General features: G+C 34.8%; 2 protein-coding genes across 4 annotated transcripts; both read right to left on the bottom strand.

Moving 5' to 3' along the window:
- Window positions 1-618: 618 nt before the first annotated feature.
- Window positions 619-9,936, bottom strand: PYD2 (pyrimidine 2). The gene is made up of 13 exons (XM_086452360.1): window positions 9,729-9,936; window positions 9,486-9,641; window positions 9,258-9,309; window positions 7,646-7,915; window positions 7,308-7,519; window positions 4,326-4,446; window positions 3,017-3,104; window positions 2,849-2,927; window positions 2,300-2,387; window positions 2,126-2,166; window positions 1,996-2,048; window positions 1,253-1,409; window positions 619-1,075 (listed from the first exon to the last, which is right to left on the bottom strand). Exons 1-13 carry the CDS (start codon window positions 9,888-9,890, stop codon window positions 884-886), a joined length of 1,671 nt encoding a protein of 556 aa, XP_086308486.1. The 5' UTR covers window positions 9,891-9,936; the 3' UTR covers window positions 619-883.
- A 2,567-nt stretch (window positions 9,937-12,503) lies between these two features.
- On the bottom strand, window positions 12,504-26,601 carry LOC147396994 (uncharacterized). 3 transcript variants are annotated; one of them, XM_086452358.1, is made up of 5 exons: window positions 26,453-26,601; window positions 26,280-26,368; window positions 17,133-17,745; window positions 14,143-14,318; window positions 12,504-13,406 (listed from the first exon to the last, which is right to left on the bottom strand). In XM_086452358.1, exons 3-5 carry the CDS (start codon window positions 17,739-17,741, stop codon window positions 12,920-12,922), a joined length of 1,272 nt encoding a protein of 423 aa, XP_086308484.1. In that variant the 5' UTR covers window positions 17,742-17,745; window positions 26,280-26,368; window positions 26,453-26,601; the 3' UTR covers window positions 12,504-12,919. The 3 variants fall into 3 exon arrangements, with proteins under 3 accessions (XP_086308484.1, XP_086308483.1, XP_086308485.1); XM_086452357.1 differs by having other exon boundaries at window positions 26,285-26,368; window positions 26,453-26,600; XM_086452359.1 differs by lacking the exon at window positions 26,453-26,601 and having other exon boundaries at window positions 26,280-26,446.
- Between the last annotated feature and the right edge of the window lie 1,043 nt (window positions 26,602-27,644).

Raw genomic sequence — 27,644 nt, 5'->3', positions numbered from 1 at the left:
ACATAGATTAATGATGTATTATATGAAATATTTCTTGCTTATTATTTTACTTCTTTTTTCATTAAAATATATGTTGCTTCCAAGAACATTTATAGGATATCGACAACCCATAGAACTAAACTAAATCAAACCAACCTTAGTTCAATTTGATTTGGTTTGATTATATGGGCAACTCGATTGAATATTGATTCTTGTTTAGTGGAACCAACCTATGTTAGTTCAATTTCAATTTGGCCCCAAACCGAACAAATTTGCACCCCTAAAAGGGTGCAACGACATAATTTTGATTTTTCAAAGACGCTTACTACAGTGACTCAAAATAACACTCTAACATAGTATTGTGTGCAGAACCGTTATTTTTCCTCGAGTGTATTTACACTCATATCTCGATAAAAAATATGTACGGTTTTCTGCACTCTCTCAGTGCTACACCCAGTGTTATTTCAAGTCATTTCTGCATTTTTATTTCTCAAAATACATCCACATGTGTTCATTGCAATAGCATTTAAAAGCGCAAGGCTACTTAATAAGGCTTAATACTTTTAAGTTTCAAACAGAAAAATAATAAACAGACAATTTCTTGCTTAAAATTTCCAAAAAGTAACGAAATTGTCGACGTGAACCACAAACTATATTTCGATTCAGCAAAAAACATCTGCTACCGTACAGACTACCTTACTAGTAACTGATACATTCGTGTAATCAAATGTGTCATTGTTCTTTCACATCCAAGTTAGGATTCAAATACAATTTGAATCTTGGGATGCAAATTCTACAAGTTTTTTTTTATTTGTTTTTAAAACTAGATACTATGTACAATACAGTACCGTATAAACTATTTTAGTTTTAATTCTGGTTTTAGAAAATATATAAAAGACGTAACTTAAGTTGCAGTTTTGAAGCGTTGAACGGGAGCACGCAGTGAAGACAAGTATGCAGCATCAGCTTTGTCCATACCATTGAAAAGATAACCAAAAGGTGGCATTTTTATGTACCTTCCAGAACCAGGCATAACATTGAGTTCACCATTTTTCCATACAACTCTTCCTCCTGCAATCGTCACTTCAACTTTCCCCTGTAAAGAAAGTAATACAAAGCTTTCAGAGGAACTCTACAAAATCGGAAATACACCATCATTGAAGCAAATTCATGCAATTTGCTGACCAGATAGTTTTTTAATGAAGTTTAGTCATGAGAAATGCTAGTAAACTCATTATCAAAACATGAATGAAATCAGTTTTGTAAAGATTACCTTTCCCTTCTTCCCTTCAAACACATTTGTGTCTAATCTTGAGTGGTGAGACTTGGTAGATATTTCAAAGCTTGAATTTGGATCGAATATGATTATATCTGCATCAGACCCGGTAAGTATTGCTCCTTTTCTTGGGTATATATTGAAGATCCGAGCACTGCAAATTTTTTACGACGTAAAATCATTTTCTGAGTACTTATTCAGACAGGAAAGTTAGGATCAAGCCCCTGACCTTACAATTGCAAACAAATCTTTCAGCAAGAGCACATCAATTCATACTAAAAACAGGACCTCACTTTCCTCTTGAGCATAAAAATATAGTTTATTTACTAAGCAAGAACACATCGTTTGTTTATGAGGTGAACAAAGTAAAAGACTAGATGATATGAGGCACAATATGAAATGCCATACTTCCATGTCTCATCTGTCCTTCACCCAACACATACGCAAGTAAGACCCCGACCATTCAATTAGTGGTCCCACCTTTAAGATCTCACAGTGCAAAATTCCTACCCTTACACGTGAGGTTAGGGCTGTCCATGGAATCTTGGATGATGAGAGTCATCTATTTGATCTGATTTTGTGCACCACAATACCAGCCTCTCCTATTGCACCACATTATGAGAGACAAACAAGCTCTTTGGTATAATGGAAGCACTAATAAATAATTTCTCAAAAGCATATATACGCTTTCATAAAAAAAATTATATATTAAAAAAAAAAAAAAGATAGCAAAAGAGTACCATTCAGTGCTCGTTATTCGCACGTAATCAGTAACAGATATTTGGCCAGACTCCTGCAGTAAATTATGTTGGTTGTGAGCGTAGAAAAATAAGTTTTCCAAGACAAGTCATTTGATTAATTGAAACTTACCACCATTGTATCCCAGACTAGATGCATCCTTTCTTCAATACCTGGAAATCTCAGATGGTGACAAGTGTGCATGGATTAACAAGTTGCAGCCAAAATAAGTGTCATTTGAATTACTCTGGACAGTGAAATTAACTTCATAAATAATCAACAGATACCACGAGAACTTGAGATTACCATTGACACCATTTGGAATTTTTCGAAAATCATCAATACCAAAAGCTTTCTGTGTTGAATTGAACACACAATGATCGGTTCCTACAAGCTGCAAACCATAAAATCCAATAATTAATTGGAATTCCAATTCCGAAGATATTAACACTCATAGAAACTGCATCAATAGAGAATTTATGTGGCGAAAGGTCAGATCATTCTATTCTCTCATACTAATAGGAGAGCAAATGGCATACTTGATTCCCTTGCTAAAGTCTAAGTACATAGAATACCTTATATACATTTAGATATCTCTTCCCTGTGCAACTGTAATCGTTTTCATTATTAGTAAAATTTTGCTACTTATAGAAAACATGATGAATGATTTGTTTACAAAATTTCACACAACAGTTATGACTTATGAGTCATCTTTATCGCAAGAGACTAAAAGTTTGATGCCCTTTTCTTCCATCTAAAAAATACTCTTGAGACTTTTGGAAATATTAAATATATTTGTGATGGTCAAAAGACAATTGTGTAACTAAAAATCCATTCCTATGATGAGAAAGAAACCTGCAAAATTCCTGTTGAAAGAGCAGCTTGAAGGGCTTTATCATGTCCCGATTTCCTTATTGGAGGACTCATGACATACCTGGAACAATTAAAGGTCACATGTCTCTTAGCAAGACTTTAAAAAATGATAGAAAACAAAAAGGAACTGAAAGGTATATGGGTTCTTGCTTTGCTGCAGTGGTGAAATCAGGATCCCAAAGCCCAGAATCATCAAGGACCAGTCCAGACACTACCGGTTCTCCAATAACCCTTTGTCCTGCAGTTTTAAAAAAAAAACATACGAATGACATCTCCTGTACAAATCATGAAATGGTCTGTATGGTGTACAAGCAGTTTAAAGTCTTAACATTTGAAGATAGGCAGTTGTATATCCTAAAAGAACAAATAAGAAAACTTCACCTATATGAACAAGGAGTAAATACTATTGCCACACCAAGCATGAAGTAACACAAAGCTTAGACACCTCCCAACATTTCACTCCATAAAGCATCGTCAGTCTTATTGGCATCTTATAAAATTTTCCTTTTAATTTAATTGTGATGTATCGGTCACATAGCATTCCAGAAGCAAACCTCCACTTTTACCATCCCATCTGTGTTAAAGATGCAGTGTATCTGGATCTAGGCTTCCATCTTATAGCCATAACTATCCTTTATGCATAACACCTGAGTTTATCGTAAAGTTATTGATTGCTAAACCTAAGTATGCCTTTTTGGCTCCATCTATAAGATCATATTCGTTAGATAGATGTATGTAAATAATGACAGGAATAGGGATGTAAGGTTGGGAATTCAAGGTTTTAGATTTCTTTGAAGTTTGGTGTCAGGTGGAAAATTAGGACTATAAAGTTGACTCTATGTAATCATCATCAGGTGTCAAGGAAAGAACCCCTTGAATTCTTTCAAAAAGTGGATTTTAGACATACATTTCATTTTTATCTCCACCATCAAACATAAGTTTAAAATGAAGGAGATTAATCATGAAAATCTTTACATTGTGAGTACAAGCACCATGAAGAATCAGTGACACAATATACCGGTTATCTCTTAAGCATCCAGGATCTCCTATTAATTTTTCTTACATCTCATCTATTCACTTTTCTAAATTTGGTGTCAAATATTGTAATCTGAAATCTGATCTTAACTCTAACATAGGATCCTATTAATTTAAAATGTTGTAATATTCAACCCATTCATCTGTTTTCTTCAGCATCATTTGTTTTCTTTCATTTGCTACTAGTTCTTCATGGTGCAAACTAGGTAGAACCATACAGGATCATGATTTAGAAATACTTGAATAAAGTAGGCATCAGCTTAGTGGCTAGGGTGCACATAGTATGCATCCAATTCCAAATCAATTGCAGGGCATGTGATGTTCAGCCTATACTGAGAGAATCTGCAATGATACATTATTAATGCCACCAAACAAAGTTACCACAAAAAAAAATCTGAAAGTGAAAAAGTAAGGCAATCCTAACCAGAAATCCGAGCCTTGGCTATCTCTTCCATCGCATCAGTGCTCATCACATGAACTACATAGAGTGGTGTATTCACAAAACCTGCCAAACGAACAGCTCTGGCAGTCGCCTCTCCTTCCAGCTGCATCAGCATTGAACCTTTTTTTATTATCAAATTGGCCTCACAATAGCAAAACAAATGGCACTTGAACGTGGGTTCAAGTATTGAAATGTCTGCATTGAGCATAGCATTGCTCTCTGAAGAATGCAATAACTACAGAAAAATTTAGGAAATGCATGGATAGAAGTGTCTACATAAAAAGGCTGAACAAGAACAAAAATGAATTACAAAGTCCTAATACTATGTTAAGTAACTATTTAAATTCAAAAAGAAAAAAACGTCAAATAGTCAAGTCTATGCTCTTACTCTCATGATTGAGGGTCAGAATTACGCATCAGTAATGATGTAACTTACACAAACTAATGTAGGGCATCGGATGAAAAGAATTCCAGTAAGAATGTAGACAAACTTGATTGAAGTCAAATTTCTACAAGCTGGGAAGAATAATGCAGCCCCTTCTCATCACTTCATGTAAATACACAATTTTGGGCCAAAAAGTTCCAAAGGTATTTTTCATCTCCTCGAGATGCGCATAACTTCTTATTTTATTCTTGTGAATGTAAGATTATGTGTGGTTCTTATGCCAAAAGGGGTCTTTTATGTGCTGTCTTTCAGGAATCTACACCCGTTTGAAATAGAAACGGATGTAGTAGCTGTTGTGCTGGTAAAGCAACCAACAAGCCCCTCACCAATCATGTGAGAGAAGTTATTCCCAAGGAATGGTCAAGGAGAGTTACCACAATATTTCCAATGAGAGAACAACACATCTCTTGTTTAGAAATATCTAAATCTCCTTTAGAATGACTGAAGTAGAGACTTCATTCTCTTATGAGAGAAGGACACTTGCCGCTCTCATTTAATGAGAGAGGTTATCCCCGACACCTAGGTTATTCACTTAATCTAGGATTCATTATATTTCTTTCATTAGACAATTTTATCGAATTTTGTGAAACAGGTGAGAAAAATGCCATGTGGCCATCTTTGGTTGAGGATTGTAACAATAGTAAGAATCCTTTTCTAGTGCAATGTATTGTATCTTTTAACCACCTTTATAGGGGTAAAATGGTCTTTAGGCCTCTATTGGCCTTGAGGAATCATAAGGCACATGTCTCTCCCTCTAGCTGACCAGTTCTGCGGATTCAGAGAGCCCATCTGCCTGCTGATGTTAGCATTTGGGTTAGCTTGGTGACATTAGGAACTAGATTAGGCCATCCAACCGTTGACATCAGCAATCAAGAAAGGTGCTCATCCGGTTGATGACAACATCCACCAAATGTAGTTTTGGGAAAGGATTATTCCTCCTAATCCAGTGTGACACCAGACCACCATTTTTATCATCTGCCCTATTTTAGATGGCGGATTTTGGCTGCCAACACCATATATGACTCCAATTGTGTTGTCCTTAAATAGTCGCACGAAAACATGGAAAACTTCACAAATTAAGTTTCTCAGCAAGCGTCATTATTTGAACAAAGGTCACTGATTTAGGTTTCATCCACAGGTCTTTTATGCAACATAAGAGGACAAGAAAAGCAGAAATTGTTGCTTGTATAAGGTGAGTTTCCTTTAGAACATTTGTGATAGTATCTATATAAGTAAAGCATGCTACCATAGGTAAAACCGTAAAAACATGAAAGGAAAAGCATTTTGTCTTTGACATTCAGCTATGCATTCCAACACCAACGAGTACACCTGATTCAGGTCTAGAAAGCATTACAGCGAGGTCTAGAAAGACCCATGACCTTGGTGAGTCCAAAAAACCCCAGGACGGTACACAAACAAGGAGCAGTTCATAGTCAGTTTCTATCTTTAGTCCATAAATGTACTTAATTTAGAAATTATTGGTTATAATTACTTGGAACTTATTGTATTATACCAAGTTCTAGAAAGACAAATATTTCAAATTCTTAATTGGCATTAGGAATTGAAGGTTAAGTGGAATTATAAGGGTCAAGGCTGCCTCCTCATGCTCCAAAGTTTACAAGTTGAAAGAATTATTTGTCTACACATTCCATAGACATTGGATGCACTGGGTTTTTGAGTGACTCCGTAATTTGATTGTGGTTAGTTTTCATACACACCAACCAGTAAGTGAGACTCTTACCTAAAGTATGCTTTATTGTTCTTTCCATTACCCTAATCTTGTTAAACATATAATATTATCCACCAGTCAAATCAAGCACCCAATCGTCCTTAGGATTCCCTCTAATAAATCCTAACCCTTTTTGTGCAATTCTACATAGTACCCATATTACTCCCTATAGGGTTTTCCTTTAGAATTCTTACCCATCTTTAGATGAACCCTAAAAGGCCAAAATAGCCCAATTGACCAATTAAGCACCCTACAATCTACTCCTTTTGTCCCTACATTCTGTCCCTGCATCATAACCTTAGATCAGTCCTTATAAGCATAAAATCTGAGCCCATTTAACCCTTGTTGATAACAATTTAACCACCCAACCTCCTTAAAAATTGAGAAAAAACCTGCATTCCATTTCTGGTTTGCCCAACATCCCACAGTTAGCAGATAATCCATATTTACAGATACACTCTCCGTTAGTAGTCAAAGAAAGAGTAACAGTTTTATCACTTGGATATCTCTAACCAAATTGAAGATGAATCAAGAATACATTAAATAGAAATGCAGCTGTTTCAACAGTTCAATAAGGAAACTGTGTAGTTTTCTCTTCAATAAGAAGATATAGTGAACATTCCATACACAGTTCCAGGCAAATCTGGGAACTTCCAACTGTTTCAAACTTCCCATGCCTCCAACAATTTAAAATTTAAAAAGGCATTCTGATAAAATTCCAAATGGTAGGAAAAACAATACAACTCAAGCACAAATTATTAGTAAAAGGAGAAAACTGTTTGAGCATTACCACAGGGGGCCTTGAAAGTGAATGTCCCTCCGGACCTGTAATACCAAGTTCTATCATCCTTTCCTGTCCTTCCGCAACAGCATCTCCGTTTTCTGCATGAACCATAGCTAAGGCACCAAGAGACTTGCATTTTTTTAAGCCTTGCAATAGAAGGTCATCGTTGACCATAAGAGCCCCTTTGTAGGCAAGGAAAAACTTGAAGGAGTTGATACCTATTAGTTGGCAACAGTAAACTTTAGAATGGATTATTCCATTAGAACTGGTCCTTCAACATAAGATTGTTTTTTGGTTAATATAAACAATTCGTATTATACAATATGCAAGTAAAACATGTTAACCTTTCTCCTTAACCATGATTTCCATGTCTCTTGCAACAGCTTCATCCCATTTTGTGATTGCCATGTGGAAACCATAATCCATGCATGACTTTTTAGCTTTTTCTGTGTAAGATTTAAAACCAAGAGATAAACTTCCATTAACTGGTATAACAAAGTCAATGTGCATCGTTGTCCCCCCAGCTAATGCGGCAGCCTGACCACTGAAGAAATCATCAACAGTCTCAGTACCCATAAACTCCATCGAAAGGTGTGTATGAGGGTCGATACCTCCTGTTATCATTACAAGCAAAAAAAATTCATGGCTCATCATGATCAGATTTATTTAAACTACACAAAAATTGCATGTTGCAAACATTCATGGTAATCAGACAGAATTACCGAGGAAAACCCTCCACTCTGATGTGTACAGTGTTATGATATCAACAGTTATAAAGGGGAGTAATGCAAATTGGGTGAGAGCCCAATATATAATAAATCAGACGATAGGCTCATCCTACTTCGTCCATCTTTAGTGATGCCAGCTCTAATAAAAGACGGTAATTTGAAATAATTCCCAATCAAATTCCCAGGCTATTTTACTGTTCCCAACCATCAAACACTTGCATAAAAGAAACTCCAGCAAAGAGTTTGCAATTTAAAACTGAATTGTACCACATGGTAATCAACAAAATTATCAATTTGAAGATTCCAAGCTCCAACAGAGAATGAGCTCCATAAGAATGTTCTTAAAAAAATCATAGGCAACATCAATAAACTTCAAGCCTAAAAGCTTGCAGATGCACTCAACAAATAGAGATGAACACAGCCACAAATGCATAAAGAATTCCAAAGGCCATCTGTGGACATTAAAATCCATACGCTTTTCTTCTCCACCCATTTTCAAGATCTTGCATAAACATTTCTTGACTCTAAATCTCCTCGACAGATGCTCGAATTTTTGGATGCAACCCCTATACACAATTTTAAGAGATGGATGACGTCTTCACATCCATCCATCCTAAATTAAGTGTTTCAACAGCAATATGCATAACATGGGAAATAATACCAAGTCACCAAGCAACTTGTATAGGTCCTTCCTTGACAACTGTGCAACTTAGTTCAAAATATAGGCTGATCTACCAAAACATGCACTAAAAAATGTGAAATTCCCATTTCAGCACACTATTCATTTAAATTCTGATACTGTACATTACCATTTTTGGAATTTAAATATTTCACTTAAAACAGGGAAAACAATTTACTGTTTTATGGAGCGGAAATTGTATAACCATTTAGCTAAAACTAAGGCAGGGAAATATTTACTGTTTTATAAAACAGGAATTTTTTCCCCTGCTTTAAGTGAAATATTTTAACTCTAAAAATATAATTTCCCGTTTTCAGAATTAAAATGAATACTGTGCTGAAACAAGAAAATTGCACACTTTTTCTACTTTTTGGGAATTTCCCCCATATTATATATGTTCAGTCAAGAAGAATTTTAAAGATTGTCTTTGTTAGTAGGATTAGTTGTATGCTTCAAGAGATAATGCTACTGTGTTTTATGCTTTACAAAATGAAAACAGTAAGTACGACTCTCCCAATACATTTATGCGCGAAAGTTCAGACATGTCACCTGGCATGACATACTTCCCAGTGGCATCAAGAACAGTTACATCATCACCAACCTGTATCAGGCCAAGAGACTAACAGTAAAGGTGGGCTCTCACTACTTAAAAAATGTACAGGGGCATATTATATATTTTCCATATCTCTAAGGGGGTAATACTGTAATAATGCCAAAAATACCACAGAAATTACTACAAGAGATCGAAATTGCAGAAATTAGTAATTTCGATCTTACGTTGATGTTAGGTTGCACAGAGACAATGATTCCATCCTCTACATAAACATCCGCAACTTCCTGATTATGAGCGTTTACAACAGTTCCTCCCTTGATCAAGAGCTTCGATGAAGACGAGAAGCCACACTCCGTATCTCCATATCCGACTCCACAAAACTGTAGATTTCTTTTAATAAAATTTCTCTAACAAAACCCCAATAATCCGAAAAAACAATATCAAACGATGGATTTCGATAGGCTTACCCCTGGAATCTGATTCGATTTGGAGATCGGGAAGATCAGAAGAAGAAGAAACATTACAGAGTAGAGATCAAACAAGTGATTTCTGAAACTCGAACCGATCGATCTTCGCCTTTCTGCGATTTTTCGCCATGAGAGACTCAGAAGAAGCTCGAGCTCTGCCATCAGTAGAGAAGTCAAATAATTCACTCGAAGTGAGATGATGGTTTGAAAATGGGGCGCGTTCTCCTCATATATCAATCTCCAGTAATGTATCCTGTACTAACAGGGGTTATTTACTTAAAACGAAACGGTGGGGCCAAACTTGTTGGACCCACAAAGTCAGAGAATATGTGTCAGAAGGTCCCACTTTCTCCATGTCTGCCACGTGCATCTAGTAGTTTCTCATATGCAGGAGTAAATAATATAATTTTATTTTATATTATTTGAGATCCATAGATAACGTGATCCTGAATTCTGTGGCCAATTAATTTTAAAATTGAGAGATTTACCGGACAGACCTATTTCTTGCATTATATTACAAAAACCACCTTACTTAAAAATAAAATAAAAAACAGACTAGCCTGACATACGTGGTAAGATTTAAAATCTTACTAAGCGTCGTTGGGTCCACATGGATTATCATTTAGCAATCCAACACAACAGCCTTCCATATTCTATGAAAAACTTCAGATTCAAAAGAAAACATTTCAAAATAAAATCTTTTTTGAACTGAATCCAAGATAATGAAAATTGACACCCATGGAACTCTCAATTTTAAAATTGAAATTCAATAAAATTAGTTTCTTCTTTTTTTTTTTAACTTTTTTCCAGAGTTCTTAGAATTTTGTCCTTTACATATTATCATGTTTGAAGTTACCAACAATTGATGTGGTAATTTTTTTTATCAACTTAGTAGGAAAAAAAAAACTTCTTAAGAAACCTCAAAGTGGTAATCACATTTTTTTTTAATTATTAAATATATATAATACCCTGTGCCATAATGGATGTATGATAAAAAAAAATTGAGGATATTATAAGTATTTAATTATTTAAAATGACAGTGAATCCCCCTTATGATTTGTTGAGTAACTAAGTTGGTAAATAAATGAAGTTTTTGTAATAAAAATGCAAAGATAGGTCAACCACGTAAATCTCTCAGTAATTCGATACATATTCTATACATTTTCAAAATATTGAAGACTTTAGAGTCAATGTTTTGTATCAATCTTAGTCGATATCAATACGTATTGTCTGATGCATTTCAATGATTTAAATCATCATCTTATTCATGATTCTCGTCACAATTGGTCCAAATCATAATAAGCAATTTGATGTATGGTACAATTTTGTTAAGAAATTAATTTGAGTACGATTCAGAATATACATTTAATAGTTCATTTAAAAATTTACTAAAAAAACAAAAATACGATACAAAATATTAGTACATGTAAACAATCAAACTTTTAAGGACCATCATCTAATATATTTAGAAAACTCCTCAATCTTACCTTATTTTTCAAAATTACAAAATTGGTCCTCTTATTTAAACTCAACCTTTTGTGTAAATCAATTCTTCAAATATATATGGTCTATTTCTCCTCTTTGCTTATGCAATTTCAAATGTCATCTAATTTGACTCATATTAATTAATATAAGATTTACTTGAGAGATGGATAAACCAAGAACCCTTGGATAATTCTGCAAATATTTGACAAATATTTTAAGAATCGTACTGGTGTGACATTTGATTTACTGCGATTTTTACATTTCTGACATGGAGGTGCACACATAACCGTAGATGTTGTTTCCTTACAATACGAGTAAATACATCTACATTACGTGCATACTTTCACATCAAAAATGTAAAAATCGTAATAAATCCAATGTCACTCCAGCATTAGTGATATTTTAATTATCGTGTTATAAAATGCAACATAATAAATTTAAAACTTAAAACAAGCAACTCTGCATTATGAGCACAAAATTTCGCACTCTTTTAATTATCTTTTTTTTTAATGGATAAACTGAACTTGAATTCACGACCTCAAACAAATCAACATATTGCACTAAAAACGACATCCCTAATCCTTGAAATTTGGACCACTGGGCCCTCTCGAGAGGCGTGACGAGGGAACGAAAGTGAAAGAATTGAAAAAATGGCATGTTGGACTTCGTTTCTGCATCATCATGGTTGGGATGGCGATTACACCTTGACATTTGGACCACTTGGCCAATAGCGTTTCAATCAAAAATCTTTTTCTTTTTTTTTTTTCAATTCGAATGTTTTCAAATCTGCTACCACTGCCTACGAATTTACATTGTCACGCCAATTCTTTATAACAAACCAATCAATGAAATTAAATATAATGAAAGGGTGCAGATAACCGATTTATTTTCTAATGACTGCACACCCTTCCATTAAAATATAATATAAAATAAAATAAAATAAAACACTATTCTAGGAAGAAATAAATGGTTTTATGTCAGGGTTGGATATCGTCTCATTTACTCTCTTTTTTTTTTCCCCCAAAGTGATGTGCTTTAAAAATTGGTGCAACGATATAAGCTCTCTATCTTCATTTTTTCAAATCTTCACACACCAATCCATCAGCAAAAATAATCTTTGAATCTGACAATTATAATCGTATACTGCAACAAATATTTTGACGAAGATCATTAACTCATAACATGTAACTAAGTTGGAAAGATCTCCATGGAAAGTCGAACCATAAGTGACCCATGACCGATCTGAGGAAAACTAGCAAACAGGCTTGCTGATTCCCATTGAAAAGCATAGAAAAACAAACTGTCCCTACCTCACAGATTATTTAATATAATTAAGCATGTCTGAAATGTTAAAAAAAAAAAAAAAGCATTCTCCCTAAAGTAGCCATTTCTCACTTCTCTTCTTCCCTCTACTGTCAACAAGAAGTCAGTTTTTACAAGTTAGATCCTCCCTAGTAGACTTCTTTGAGCCATTGAACATATAAAGAGAAAGAATGAGAGAAAGAGAGAAAGACTCTTGAGACTATATTTTGTAAGAAGCAACGACCCCAGAAAAGCAGCAAAGGTTTGTCGGCTTCCTTACGAGACCACCATCATCTCTTACATCTTTCTATTTTTTACCTTTTTTTTTTTTTTTTACATAGAAGGGATTCTAAACCAAGACCTTAGATATTATCAAGAAGGGTACTGAATCCTTCCTTCTTAAGTCAAGGAGAAGCCCATTCGAAATAAGGGCATACAGCACCTCTTGTAGCGGTCCAGTTCCCACAGCCAAAGAAGAAGCACCCATGCCTTGGCCCGGGCTTCCGCACCATGCATCGACTGCTCTTCACCCCACAGTAGCAATATATGAGACGCTCTTTGCCAGGATCCATATGAGATGGGTGGAACTGAATGAGAGGCATCGACATCTGTTTTGACTTAGCGGGGTAATGGGTGGGACCCAATTGGCGATCAGGGGATTGCTGCCATGCCAATGGAGGGTTGGCAGTATGCCACATTAGCGAGTTTGTTATGGAAAACCTGAAGCCCCGGTGCATGAGGTGGGCAAGTAGGCGAGCAGTGTTTCTGGCATCGTCAAGACCACAGTGTGCACGGCCCTCCCAAGGTAGGCCGGCCAGCTGGACTGCTTCTTTGAGATTGCAACGAACACCACCAAAAACCTCGTGAAATGGAACTTTCAAGTTGATCCACCTGTGAGATAAAGTCCAAAAGAGAAACAATCAGTAAGTCTTTTTTGCTGTGATTTTATTAGAGAACTTATGGTACCACACATTTTTTTCTAATAGCATACCAAACAATGAGATCAAACACGGCATCTAGGATGCTAATAACCAATCTATTTTTTAATGACAGCAACCCCTTTCAATTGTTTTCTTTCTGAAGTTCTTCGATTTGGGTTTCTACTCAAGAGAAAAAAGCTCTTCAAGACCTTTTAGAAGGAAATCAAAGGTCGGGTGTTGTTGGAATACCATCACAGCTTCTCCCTTCCTCCTCATCTTTTTTTATTGCTGCTATTGGCACCCCAACTTTTAATTATTACATCCACCCCTTTTAAAAATAAGAAAATAAGTGAATGGTTGAGAATAAGTAAAAGTTGGGGTGCCAATAGAAGCTCTCTCATTGTTTTTCTAGATTTCTATTTTTTGGGTTTAGAATTTTATATGAGCTTAATCATAGTTGTTGTAATGTTTGAAGAGTGTGTTTCATCTTTAATTGGGGTGTGATAAATAATTTAAGAAATTGGGGTGTCACTACTTTCAAAACCACTATTTTGTGTGTGATATATAATTCATTGTTTGGCAATACATAAAAAAGTTCGTGCAGCAATATAAGCTCATTATTATATCATGGAAAACCATTCTCAAAAATAGATCTAGTTGCAAACTAAGGAATGGATTCAAGTTAACGTGACTTTTAGCATCCTTACCTGTTAAAGTAAGGAGGTTTCCGAATCCTCTTGAAACGGCATTCAGACTCCAACATTACCCGACAATCCCAGTTCGACCATGTCACAACTGCAAAGTTGGTGTGCTTAATCCCCTTCTCCTCCAACCATCTGTCGTGCATAAGTAGAGCTTCACTTAGAGGAACACCTCTGTCTACCTGGAACACCACACACAATAATACAGTAATTACAGAGTTCATGCCATCAAACTGATGCATATCCATAAGAACTATTCTAATAATGGATGAAAAGTGGAAAAAAAAATACATTTTAAAAGAATATGTAACAATGAAATTACCTATTCCCAACCAAAGCTTGGTGTAAATGAATTTAAAGGAGAAGCTATTTTGGGGATATACCAATGTGTAGTTTTTCCTTCCTAAACTTAAATTCAACCCAATTTATGACACCAGAGGTTCAAAAACATAAATTCACTTTACTTGAAACCAAAGTTTAAATTTTTTGTTTCAACGCAGTGTTCAGATACGAAGAAAACCCAAAATGGTCGCAATCAAAACGTGCCTAGTCATTCCCAAAATATTCAACATTTCAGAGTTGGTCTTTTGTTACGGTCTCGGCCGAAACCGGAATGTTCCGCCAAAACAGCACGAACATTTGAACCATGCTTGAAACAAGCCCACAATGCTTTTCGAACAACCCATTTTCTTGAACCCTGTGATCCCAAATGACTTACAAGTTACACCTCAGAAACCTCATATTAAAAAGCAAATATGAGCATTCTACACTTGAAACAGATAAAGAACTTCAAAAGAATGCCCAGAAATTTGAACTTTGTATCTGTGAAGGGTAGTTAATTCAGATGTTGAATATCCATGGAAACCTATGAAGAAAGAAAATACCCAGGACATCCTCGACTCAATTAGACCCTACAAATGCCCTAAATTATAAAACCACTACAAATTCCTAGATCATTCAAGAAGAAATAAATGGTAGATCAAATGCCACTAACATAAAATTGTTCAATTTCATCCAATCACATAATATTTGAACATCATCACTCCAAAAAATATAATTTTCTACAGAACCATCTACATACACACATAAAAACACACAATTTCTACTTCTTTTTTTTTTTTTTTTTTTGATAAGTAACACAATTTCTATTTCTAGAGAGAAGTCTTTCAATATCATCGATATAAAAGAAAAACTTGATAAAATCAGTGCAGCCATCTGACAAAATGAGACACCTTCCTCACCTTTTTCGGTTGGTGGAAAGCATTTAGCCATTAACATTAAACGAAATGCTTTGTTTTAACATAGAAAGTTGTGAGAAACAGAATGAAAAATGCCAAGAAAAAAAATTCAAGAACTAAAATTGTTATCTTTTATCATCAGACAAAAATATTTTCAAGAGCTTTAAGATATCATTCAAAAAGTTTCGCCGCATAGAAACAATCATCTTATTTTTCCACCATTGCCAAGCAGTATATTCTTATCGGGGATTAGATAGCTAGCTGATCTAGGAATCTATTCATTTCCCCCATAAGAAATATGTTTGGGGATTTGTATCTGTATCCATCAGGTATGTTTTATTAAGATACACATAAGTCCCTACCATTGGTTTTGATGTTTATATGGATGAGATCATGTGTTATTAAATGAATTACTTTCCATGAGTCACCAATATGTATAAAAAATATGGACCCTACACACCCTGGAGTTGGGTTGCAAAACCACTACTCCATATACATCAACACCACATGCATCACTATTGGTCTTATTTTTTTTCTCAGCTAAGATGATTGGCCATCAGTAAGTGAGAAATGTGGTGTTAGTGCATAATGAAAGAGTTGGTTTCACAATCGGACTACTCAAAAGTACGCCTACCGACTCTTTAAAAAAAATGTATGAGAGAGAGAGAGAGAGACGCCATTGCAAGCCTCAGCTAAGAGTTGTCGTCAGATCTGTCATCGTCAATCTCAAATTTCTGGGGATGCCAGTCAAAAGGTCGGCAGTGAGGGAGGGTCAAGATTCAAGGGTGGTGTTATATGGAGAGTTTTTCTTTTCTTTTTTCTTTTTTTGGGTGAGAAACCTTCGTCCTAAAATATGTTTAAATGGGACAAGAAAAACAGGTCACACGAAATTTATCTTTACGCAACAGCCATTATAAAAGATAACAGATCTAACTTCTGCGAAAGACATCTGCCCAAATGCCTTGAAAACATGTCTTGCAAAGCTTTAAAAAGTTCAGCCAAACAGACCCTTAATTGTGCATATCTCAACATTAATTCCTACTCAACTTGCAGACACACAAATCAGAATAGAGATTCAAAAAAAAGTGTGTACAGGAGTGATGCAAGACAAAAATGACTGAAAGTGCCCAGAGATGAAACATTGATAATAGTAAAGCATTTGGATAAAGTGCCAATAATGAACAGTACGCAATGAATATTGAGGCAATTTAAAACTCCAGCTTTATGGAACCTAAGAATGGTTTGCAAATAACATACAAGTATTTGTGATATGCATGCAAGCTAGGAACCATGACTCAACCCCGCCATTCCTAGAAGGTCTCCAACCTCAAAACCCAACTGAATGGATAATTGTAAATTCATAACCATTCATTCTATCACATTGTTCTCATCATCCAAAAAACAATTGCCTAAAAAAATGGTCACAAAACAGATGGTTAAGATCATCTAACAAGCCAGTCAAGTTTCAGTGCAGTATATCTCCTCGAAAACCCATCAAATTGGTCGATGCCAATGCCTGCATAAGTATCACATGTACTGTATGCCGTTGTATACCATTAGCATCAACCCCAATGGTACTTCTAGTGAGATTCTATTGCCACACCAATTCATATGAAATCCCTTAAGAATTAGTACACATCTTGGTGCGCTCTTCGTAAAATTTGGTGTGGCAATAGAAGCTCTCTTATTTAATTACAGAGTTAGAACTGGGGCCTATTGTTTCACAAGATAGACTAGAAGCATAGATTCAAGCCACACCTGAATTTGCTGGATACCAGTCAGCTCCTTGCAGAAATCACTCAGGTTTTGATGAAATATAGGCCGCACATATGTTTGAAAAGAAGCTTCTAGTTGTCCAGTCACACTATTCACTAAAACAGATGGAAACTCAATGATCTCTTGTGGATGGGGATTCTTTTCCTTGTCGCAGGTTGCCTCGAAGTCTATTACCACAAAATATTGAAACTCTTGAAATTGTAACTCTTGAGGATAACCTTGAGAGAACATCCAAAAGGGCACATATTGGCTACTTCTCTCTACTGGAAAAGTGTTGTACTCGCGATTCATTGGATAAAAGCTATCGAAGGCATTCCATTGGTTCTGCTGCACCTTTTGAAATTCTGGATGCAAGGTCGACCACATGCAAAAGTCTTGAGGGTGCATGGGTCTATGAAAACCTTCGTTCGGAGGTGCAGAGGGTTCGCTGCTTAATGATCTTTCGGGTCCTACAATACCATCTCCTGCATGGGCACTGATATCATCCTTGAGCTCAGGAAAACCTTCCACAGAATTTCTGTTGCCTTGCATATTGTAAGGGAATGCCTTACTCTGGAGGCATCTTAGGGATGCCTCAAGGTCCTTTTGCATGTTTCTGCAATAAATAAATTAAAAAAAAAAAAAAAAAACTCATTAAGAGAGAAAGGAAATAGAAAATGATGTTTAAAATCTTATGTCTTGAAACCTAAAATTCAAATCAAAGCCAGAAGATTTAAATCTTAGTTCTGAATTCCTTATGATAAGACTCCTAAGGTATGCATATTTGTTTATATATTTGATAGGTAAAAGATAGATATTAGATTAAGCAGAAAAAGAAGAACAATATAAAGGTGGTAGAGAAGACCAAACTAAATGAAAAGAAATTTTTTATGATTTATGATTCAGGTAAGACTTATGATTCTCACTATTCTGACCCTTAAGTAAAGCATGTGACACATTGTCATGTTAAAACAATGATTTATTTTTATGCTTCGATTTTTCCTAAACCAGATACAAAAGAAAATCAGTACACACACTTCATTTTAAAATAATGAATTATCTACTATAACTATCCACAGAAAAAATCCTCGAAGAAACATTGATTTTGAAATATTGAATGTGTTGGAAATTTTCCAGATTGTTCCAAATATTTTGCATTGTCTTGGAATGTCGCGGTCAAGACAGTCTTAATTTTTCTCCTGACAGACATTGCCTCAAGACGAGATTTTGAACCTTGAATACAATGGCTCTGGTCTCTTCTCCCTTACGCTAAAAAACTCTCATATTATGTTTTTCCCAAAGGTCCTAACATAACTCAAATGGAAGAAGTCTCCAAAGTAACTGACAAAGTCCCCAAAAACACCAAATTGGCTAAAGAAATCAGTCCACACAATCTTGCATCATCACAATAAATAAGATGGTTGATTGTCTTACCACTAGCTTTATGCATGGAACAAAAATCAATCATAATTTTATGACTAATTAAATTGTCAATGGTAAGAATTTGGTCCAAAAAGACAGGCCAACAAATAACGCCACTTTGGATAGAATCTTGGAACAAACAACTAAGACATACAGATCAGGGGCATAAAATCCGAAACCAAATGGAAGGATCTAACTGTGAACAAGCCATCGAGATTCGTCAAACACAGACACTATCCTCAACGAAGGGAAAGAGGGTGACATCTTTAATGTGAGCAGCTAAACTAGCAATGGAGTCTCTTTGACCACAACCCCCTATCCTAAACCACGGAAAAGGAGGGTATGTCATTGGATGCGAGCAACTAAACTAGCAATGGAGTTTTATCTCCCAATTGTTGAAAATTCTCATAAAATCAAAATCCCATAACAACTCATTGCAGACCAAACCATGAAAGCATACACCAGGAAATAAAATCCTACTGGAACGTACAAAGAATCACGAGAAATAGAGCACACTCATCATTATCCCAAAAGGTTCTGATTCCATACTTAATCCGGAAAATTCTTATCCAAAGATTAGATCGTTCTACTCCAAACATCTACAACTACTTCCCTGGTAAAAACTTGTTTGTAACCTTAAGTTTACTCACCCTCAATCCTCCTCTACTTTTGGGAGAGCAAACAGTCTTCCACTCCATCAAGTGATATTTATAAGTTCCACCATAAATCTTTAAACAAAATTTCAGGCCTCTTCACAATGGATGTGGAGATGGAAAATGAGAATATGAATAAAGAGGGATAATAGGCAACCTACTCTGAATGAACGCAACCTCCCACCTTCGGAGAACTAACAAGACCGACGAAGTCTATATACACCCGAATCTTTCAATGGAGCTTAGACATATAGCTAGCTCCCAGTGGCAAACCAAGATACAAGGATGCAAAATTGTTTGTTCCACAATGCACAGTAGCCAACACCCCTAACCTTATACCTTGCTTTGGGGAAAATTAATGCTCCCCGGACAATGCCTCAAAACAACCAAAGATACCCCTCAAAAATTGCAAGTAGGTAAAGCAGCTCCTACAAATAACAAGGTTTAGTTTGCAAACTATAGATTAGACATATTCGGTCCATCACAACTAATAGTAAACCTTTCCCAAAGATTCCCTTCTCAACAGTCATGGATATCATTACTCCCAATGCTTCTACCACCTCACTAAATTGAAAGGGTGAAAGAAGGTTCCCCTGTCTCAAACCCCTAGAACTACCAAAGAAACACGCAACAAATGCTTTGACCAAATAATAATAAATAAATAAAAAGCCAAGGAAACACATTTTTGAATTCACATCCCACTTATAACCAAAAGCCCCATCCCTAACAAGTAACAAGTTATCTACAATCCATGGGATCATCAAACAAGCTTTAGATTCAATTCATTTTTTTTCTATTAAGACCACGTTTAACATTTACCTACCCTTTACAGAAGCTCCTTGATATGGAAATCGTTTAAGGAAGAATTGAACGGATACGTGATGTTAACATTTTTGCAATAATAGTGTACACATACCTACCAGACTTGCGGCCGATAATCTGAGATGTCTTTCACTCCTTGTTTTATAATGATTATAGGTATAAATGTGCCATTAGAATAGATGCCCAAATTCTAAAATCACTTCAATAAAATCAATTTCGATCACATCCGAACAAGCTTTGGGGGGGGGGAAGGTGAAAACCATTTGGTGCCTACGGTTTGTCTCCCTCCAAACTCCTAATGGTGATGGTAATTGTAATGCCCTGAATATTTATTGTGTATCTCAAGGAATAAATTTTAGGAACTTTACTGATTAGTAATCATAATTGTGATGAGATAGATTTTTTAAGTCAATCATGTATAGTTAGTTGGTTTAGAACTATCATGAAACATAATTTTGCATGAACTTGATTTGATGGTTTAAGTTAATTGATCCAAGAGGATACTCTAGAAAAATATTTATGAATATAAAGAGCTAATTCCTATTCATTTATGTCAAACCTATTGAGAGAAGTCGACTCTTAAAGTTGTTTGTCTCTTAACTTTTAATTAAGGTGTTGATCTCGTTAGGAAGTGAAAGAGAATAAAAAGCTGGACTAGTTGAATAAAGATCCAAGACGTCGATGTCTGAAGCTATGAATTGAATCCAATGAGGTAGGGAACTTCCAATTTCTTAATTGTAATCGTAGATTCATTTTAAAAATGTTTTTGTATTTAAAAAAATGAATGATGAATTATTTCAAAAACTTATGTTCAATACATGTATTTTGCCAAATTCGTGCATGTTAGATAAGAAATTTTATATGCCGATGTTGTATTTATATTACTCGCGATTTTGGTTGATGACAACAACATGCAACAAAATATTTTAATTGTAAAATTGGTTTTGAATAAAAACCAATAATGTTTCTCCTTATTAAACTAACTGGAATAATAAAGTATGGTTCTGAGCGAATCGAGCATAATCTATGATTATTCAGAAATTGTTTTGATTAACCATTTAATTTAGAAAAAAAATATTATTGTGGAAAAAAAAAAGGGATTTTTGAAAGAATTTTATAATGAAAAATTATAACAAGTTTTTCTATGATTTTAATTAACTGAGCAGGAGAATTTTTTTATGAAAAATTAGATATTTGATGTTTGTGTATTTCATTGAGATTTATAATATAAAAAAACGGTTTTATTGACTTTGTAAAGGAAAAGTAAAGTTTTGGAATGATGGAAAAAAAATAATTTTAAAAACAGATTATAGTTCCTTTATATTAAAGTCACACTAGAGATGTGAAAACTTGTAATGTTATTGAGGATGTGATTCTCAATTGAGTGTGTATGTGGAATGAGTGCCCGGTGGTGAGATGTTTTGACGTACGACATGTAAGTCACGAAAGAGAGATGTGAGACTGCTTCGATCCGAGAATCATGTAAGGCACGACAAAAAAAAAAAAAAAAGAGAAAATGATTCGGCCCATCGTCGTGTAAGACATGAAAATAAAAGAAAAGGAAAAAAAAATGAAAATGGATATATTATGTTGAGTGATAGACTAAGTATTCAACTCACATGCTTATGTGTTATTTTTCGTTTAATGTTTTTGAAAATAGAAAAGTTTTATGTTTTCAAAAAGAAAAAGTTTTATGCTTTGTAAGAAAAATGGAAGTTTCATGTTTTGAAGAAAAAAAAATTTACTTCTATATTATATTGGTGATTTATTTAAAAGATAGTGAAAGCCTACAAAGAATAATGTGTTGTATCACTTTCAGAGCAACAAGTTATTCTAGGATAATAGTTGCGATATCTGATATCTTCTGTAGTATGGGATGCATAAGAACTTCACATCGCAACAGGAATCTGGGAACTTCCTTTCTATCTTTAATGGAGAATAACATGTAAAGATAATAGTATATATGATAGAGTTTTACTGAGGATCACATGTACGCCAGCTTGGCATAAACGAAGAAGACTAGTCAATGATCATTAATAGTCTAGAGTAGTCAGGAAAGAATGACCCACTTAATTGGCCCATTTCTTAAGGACTTGGTCAACGGCCAACTGAGCCAGAAAATCAATCACCCAAGTATAGTAGAGACTGGCCATATAATCAGGAACTAACGGTGGGATTCCACACCGGTAAAGTATTTGATCAATCGTATTTTGACTGATGCGAGGTGTTCACATTAGTCGTGACCCTCAATTTTCTATCATAGTACTCTATCATTGTATGTTATATTATGGGTTGATGTTGTATGTTTGGTATTTTAGGCTTATGGCGATGTTTTATTTCACAATTATTGAAATCTTTTAGGCAGATTTTTGTTTTAATAAACTTACATTGTTTACAAATGAATTTGTCGACATATTAGAACTATGATTTAGAAATATATGTTTCCTGTTGAGTACTCCCTTGTTACTCACCCTACCAATCATCTCAGTTTCAGGAAGTTCTAGTGATTGATGATCAACTTTAGGATGTTGCAATTTCGAGATCAGTAGGCTTATATGTTTTAAACGTCGATAAATATTGTAGGCCAATTTATGTTGAGAGAGCAAATTAGTATATTCTAGGTAGTATGTGCCAATATTTCCTTCTGTTATCCATAAATAAAGGGAGTTGTGAAATAGGATTGTTGTTTTGTTCATGTATCGCATAACTATATGCTTTAACTGCAATATATGGTATCATCATTTGAAATTATTGAGTTATATGTGTTTATCAATGTGTGGGAAATATCTCACACCTCGAGATTCTAACACTCAATCATGGGGATGCGTGTTAGGATTTTGGGGCGTGACAATAACCTCCTCCTCGAAAGGTATCTCTAGCCAACTACCTCATTGGCCTAACAAAATTCTATCAAAATAGAAACCATCCAGGCGGTCTAAATGAAATAGTTAAAAATACAACATTGAGAAGAAATCTATCAGTCTTGCCCAATGTTATCCTCTTCCTCTAAAAAGGTTAAGATTGATCATAAGGATAAAGATGTTATGAGTTCTTCTATGTGTGAGCCATACAATAGAGAACTTTTGTGTTATTATTGTCATCTTTAAAACATTTTCACCCTAGATTTCTAACATCAACTTTTCTCTCCCAATTTCACAAACCTTCAATACTCTGCCTTAATATTTGATCTCTTGCTTTTCTCTTCCAAGGAAATACCTTTAACCTCCTCCTATCTACTAAGCAACGAAATCTCTTCTAATACTGACTTGAACTTCAAATCCATCCAACAAGCTTCCTCTAGAATCTAAAGTTTAATATTCACGTTTAAGACTTTCAATTTTATATGGAAAACAAAATTTTATCTACCTTCTAGGGTAAATGCACTCCATTTCTCATTTTTACAATGAAATTTTGATGTTAGAGCCACTTCTCAAAACAAAAAGGAATTTGTTTCCAACATAGACCCTCACAATCAAGTACATAGACATGATAAAAACTAGTATAGAAAGTAAAACAAAGAAAAACACACAAACACCCCATAAGTTCACTTTCTAAAACATTGGGCATAGGTATGTATATGTGTGTATGTATAAAATAAAACGGTGAACCCTACTCCCTTTATCCCTCACATAAGAGGTTGGGATTTAATCTCCATACAAATCTCGGGAATAACTTTTGACTTTATTGTCATTCCTCTTCTCATCCTTTCCAAGAATACCCTTCAACCTTTATTGCATTTCCTCTACCATCCCCTTACCAAAGATACCCCTTACAATTTTATATATTACCTTCCTCTTCTCCCTTTTCCATAATACCCCTCCAACTTTATTTGTTTTCTCTTCTTCCCTTTTTCCAATAATGCCCCTCAAACTTTATTATCTTTACACTTTTACCACGTTAACCCTAAAGAGGATGCCCATGCCATAAGGATAGGCAAACTCTAGTATACATATATGCACACACTAATAAATTAATATGTCATAATTTTCTTTTAATTTTTAATACTTTCTCATACAGTTGGATCCAATACCCATAACCATGTCCTGCAACATTAACGCAAATATCCCGAGGATTGGATTGGTTTGATTATCACGAATGATTAACATGAGCCATGGGTAGCAATCTACTTGAACTTGTCTTCTAGAAACTTCAAAATCATAAATGTTGCTCCAAAATTCTCCATTAAGAAATGATTTACTGATTTACAATCTATAAGCCTTGTAGACAATTCCAATTCATTTGTGTATCAAAGAGAATGCCTTGATTTCATTAGGAAGATCCCAAAATAAAAATAAATGTACAGATATTTATATTGAGATGTATCTTTGTTTACAATGATGTGAGTGTTGTTGCTTGGAGTAGGGACAACGCACACACAAACAGGCAATAAAATTAAATAAGAAAAAAAGGGAAGGGGAGAAGGAGCCCTCTACTTGGATCAGCCATGACTTTTCGCTTTCAACTTCAAATCCTTCATGTCCGCCAAAAAGGTCAACCATTCAAGATATGTCTGGGGCTTTGGGAGTAGAGTCCCTTGGACCCTAGGCCTCAGATTGAATTTGAATGATTGGGAAGTGGAATTGATTACTAACCTAATGGATTGTATTGTTTTCTTCATATTTGCTCCGAGATATAAGGGTCTTGTAAATGGTTAAAAATCAAGGATGGTAAGTTCTAGGTTAAATCATTTTACTTGTTTCTTTCTCACTCCTCCAGGCAATCCTTCCTATGAGCTTTCATTTTGGGTGCTTAAGTTCCATCTGAAGCAGCTCTTGGTTTTGTCAGATAGTCAATTTGGATACATTCTAACCATTGGTCATCTTATTGCCCAAAGAAGAATTATCATCGACTAATGTGTTATTTGCAGGGAGAATGGGAAAAGTGCTAACCACCTTCTTATTCTTGTTACAGATCAATCCCTATTTGATTGAATTTCCTTTTTTATTGTCTTGCGTGTATTGGACTCTTCTCTACTCTGCCAAGGCACTTTGTGACAGTTAGTCCACTTTTCCATTTAAAACTAGAAGAACAATCCTTTGGAGTTTCCTTTCATTAGCAATTTGTTAATGTATTTGGAAGGAGAGAAATGTCAAGGCTTTCAAGTTCAGGGGAAAGGAAGGAAATCTGAGCAACTCAATTATGGAAATCAAAGGAATTTTTTTTCTTGGTCCAAAATGCAAAAAAGCTCGAGTGGGTTTTATTGAAGATCTTGTCTCTAGATAGGACTTTGTGATGATGTAAGCAAGTGTCGATGGTTGCTGTGTATTGTGTAGTGCATCTCTACTTGGGAACGTTTTTGCTCTTCTTACAAAGGGCCTCTAAACAGGTTTTCTCGGCCTCCTTTCATACTTCCTTTTCGTTTTTCTTTTAATGAATGAATTAATTTTACCTATCAAAAAAAAATATGAAATGAAGAATTCTAAAAGCTCCTTTAGGGAGATCGTGGAAGTTTTTAGTCTCACCAAGGGAGAGTTATCAGTCTCATATAAGAAAAGTTATCTTTGAATTCACTTACTTCCGCAGTCTCGTATAAGAAAAGTTATCTTTGAATTCACTTACTTCTTGAAAATGACTTCTCAAGGCTTTCCACATGCCCATTTAGTTTGGGTATGGAATGGTATAGTTAATTGTGAAAACACTTCAACCACTACGCATGAGATGCACTAATATTTTTTAACCAATCGATGATCATAGAGAGGGGAAAAATATTCTGGAGTGTTCTCAGCAGAATGTATAGCTTCCCCAATTGCAAGCTTTTCTAAACATGAAACTTTAATCTAGTATTGTGTTTCTCACCATGCATGGGGACTACTCAACACAAGGTGTTCAATGAGGGATTTTAAGTAAAGATTCACTATAGCCTCGTAACCCTTTGTCCTTAATTTCTTCCCTTCGCCCTTAATTTGGGTAAAATCAAAGTTCGATCATCTCTAAATTACCAATATATTAGCTCAAATAAACAAAACCCAGATGGAAAGTTTCAATATTTTCTTCTCCTTTTGATTTTGAGGTAAACCCAATGTCTGTTTAGATCTAATTCACAAGTGATCACAACATTAAGATCCAAAATAGGTCAAAACCCATCTCCGAAAGAAAACATATTCTCTTTAAAAAAATTAAGAAATTATGCAATCTAACAACGCATGTAGTAAAACCCCAGATCAATTTGAATTGTGACATGTCACGAAATAATCAAAAAATATAAAAAATAAAATAGAATCAAAGATCAAGAGATCCAATGTTGGAAAAATACCTTACCTTTATTTCCTCGATCAGTAACGATTTTGGGTGTAGATGTGATCCGAGAAAACGTACGTTAAAACTTTTTCCAGATTTCTCCACCTGAGCCCACACAACATTAGAATAACAGAGATAGATGGGGAAGAGAGAGAGGGAGAGAGAAAGAGGAGATTGTTAGTTCCTTACATGGCTGTGACGAGAAGAGGAGAAAGAGGAGCAAAGAGGGGCTGATCACATCAATAGTTCGTCGCTTCAAGAAGACCAGTTTCAAAATAAATAAAAATAAAAATAAAAAATAAAAAATCCCTAAAAGGGTGGGCCCCACGTCACTAGTTATTATCTTTTAAGAGGTTACTCCAAGCCCGGCAAATTAACAAAACCGTTTTCATAGCACACAGGCATTTTAGTTTCCCCAATTGGTAACTTCCTTTTATTGAAAACTAGTAAGGATTTTGGTAATTTTTTGAAAAAGATAGTATTTTTATATTTTTATAAAGAGATATTATATTGCCATACAAATTTTTACTAAAGGCACTCCAATATTTGTATTATATTCTTCTTTGATATCACATGACTTGGGGTGATCTTAGTGAAAGTTGGTGTGGCAACAGATGTCTCCTTTATAAAATGAATTAACTTGAATATAGGGTTGTGGGATTATAATTTATTGGTTTTTATCAAATTGACCTTGATCAAATAAAGTTTAAACATGAAAGTGGGGGCATTTGTGTGATTCGTATTTGTTGGATTTTTCTTAATTCCTATTTAGGGGAGAAATATGCAATCAGTTGCTTAGAAGTTGAATTTTTTTTTTTATGATTTTTTTTTATAAAGAGGAATGATTTTTTTTTTATATTTTGAAAGGTTGAAGTAAAATAATCTACTTGAAGAATAGGTATACCCTATGGGTGCAACGAGTGAGTTCTAGGTCGATTCCATCAAAACCTAAATAGAAGCTTGGTTATGGTTTTTATCGGTTTCGGTTTGGAGTATGAGATCCTCGGAACAGACCTAACCCTACAAATACCTTATACCCATTGGGTACCCATAAGATATATAATATTTTTGTTAATGAGGGGGAAAAAAGACAAGTATCCAAAAAGCAAACAATTATTTATATATATATATATATATATATATATATATATAATAATTTAACTTGTGATTTCTCAATTGAAAGTTAAATCAACAAGGAGTTCTTCAAGCAAATAAACTCTTGAGAATTAACTTGTACAATATTTGTTGTTGAAATTGTATAAAAATATGTAAAATGAAGGAACGTTCATGTAAAGAAGAAGGTATTAAAAAAAAAAAACCACATTCTCTTTATATTTTAATGAGTCATGGTCCCTTACTCCTAAGAATGATTCATGAAAAA

Source organism: Akebia trifoliata, chromosome 8 (assembly GCF_017979445.1).
Source record: "Akebia trifoliata isolate Shusen 1 chromosome 8, ASM1797944v1, whole genome shotgun sequence".
NCBI lineage: Eukaryota > Viridiplantae > Streptophyta > Magnoliopsida > Ranunculales > Lardizabalaceae > Akebia > Akebia trifoliata.
This window is presented reverse-complemented; position numbering and strand designations above follow the sequence as displayed.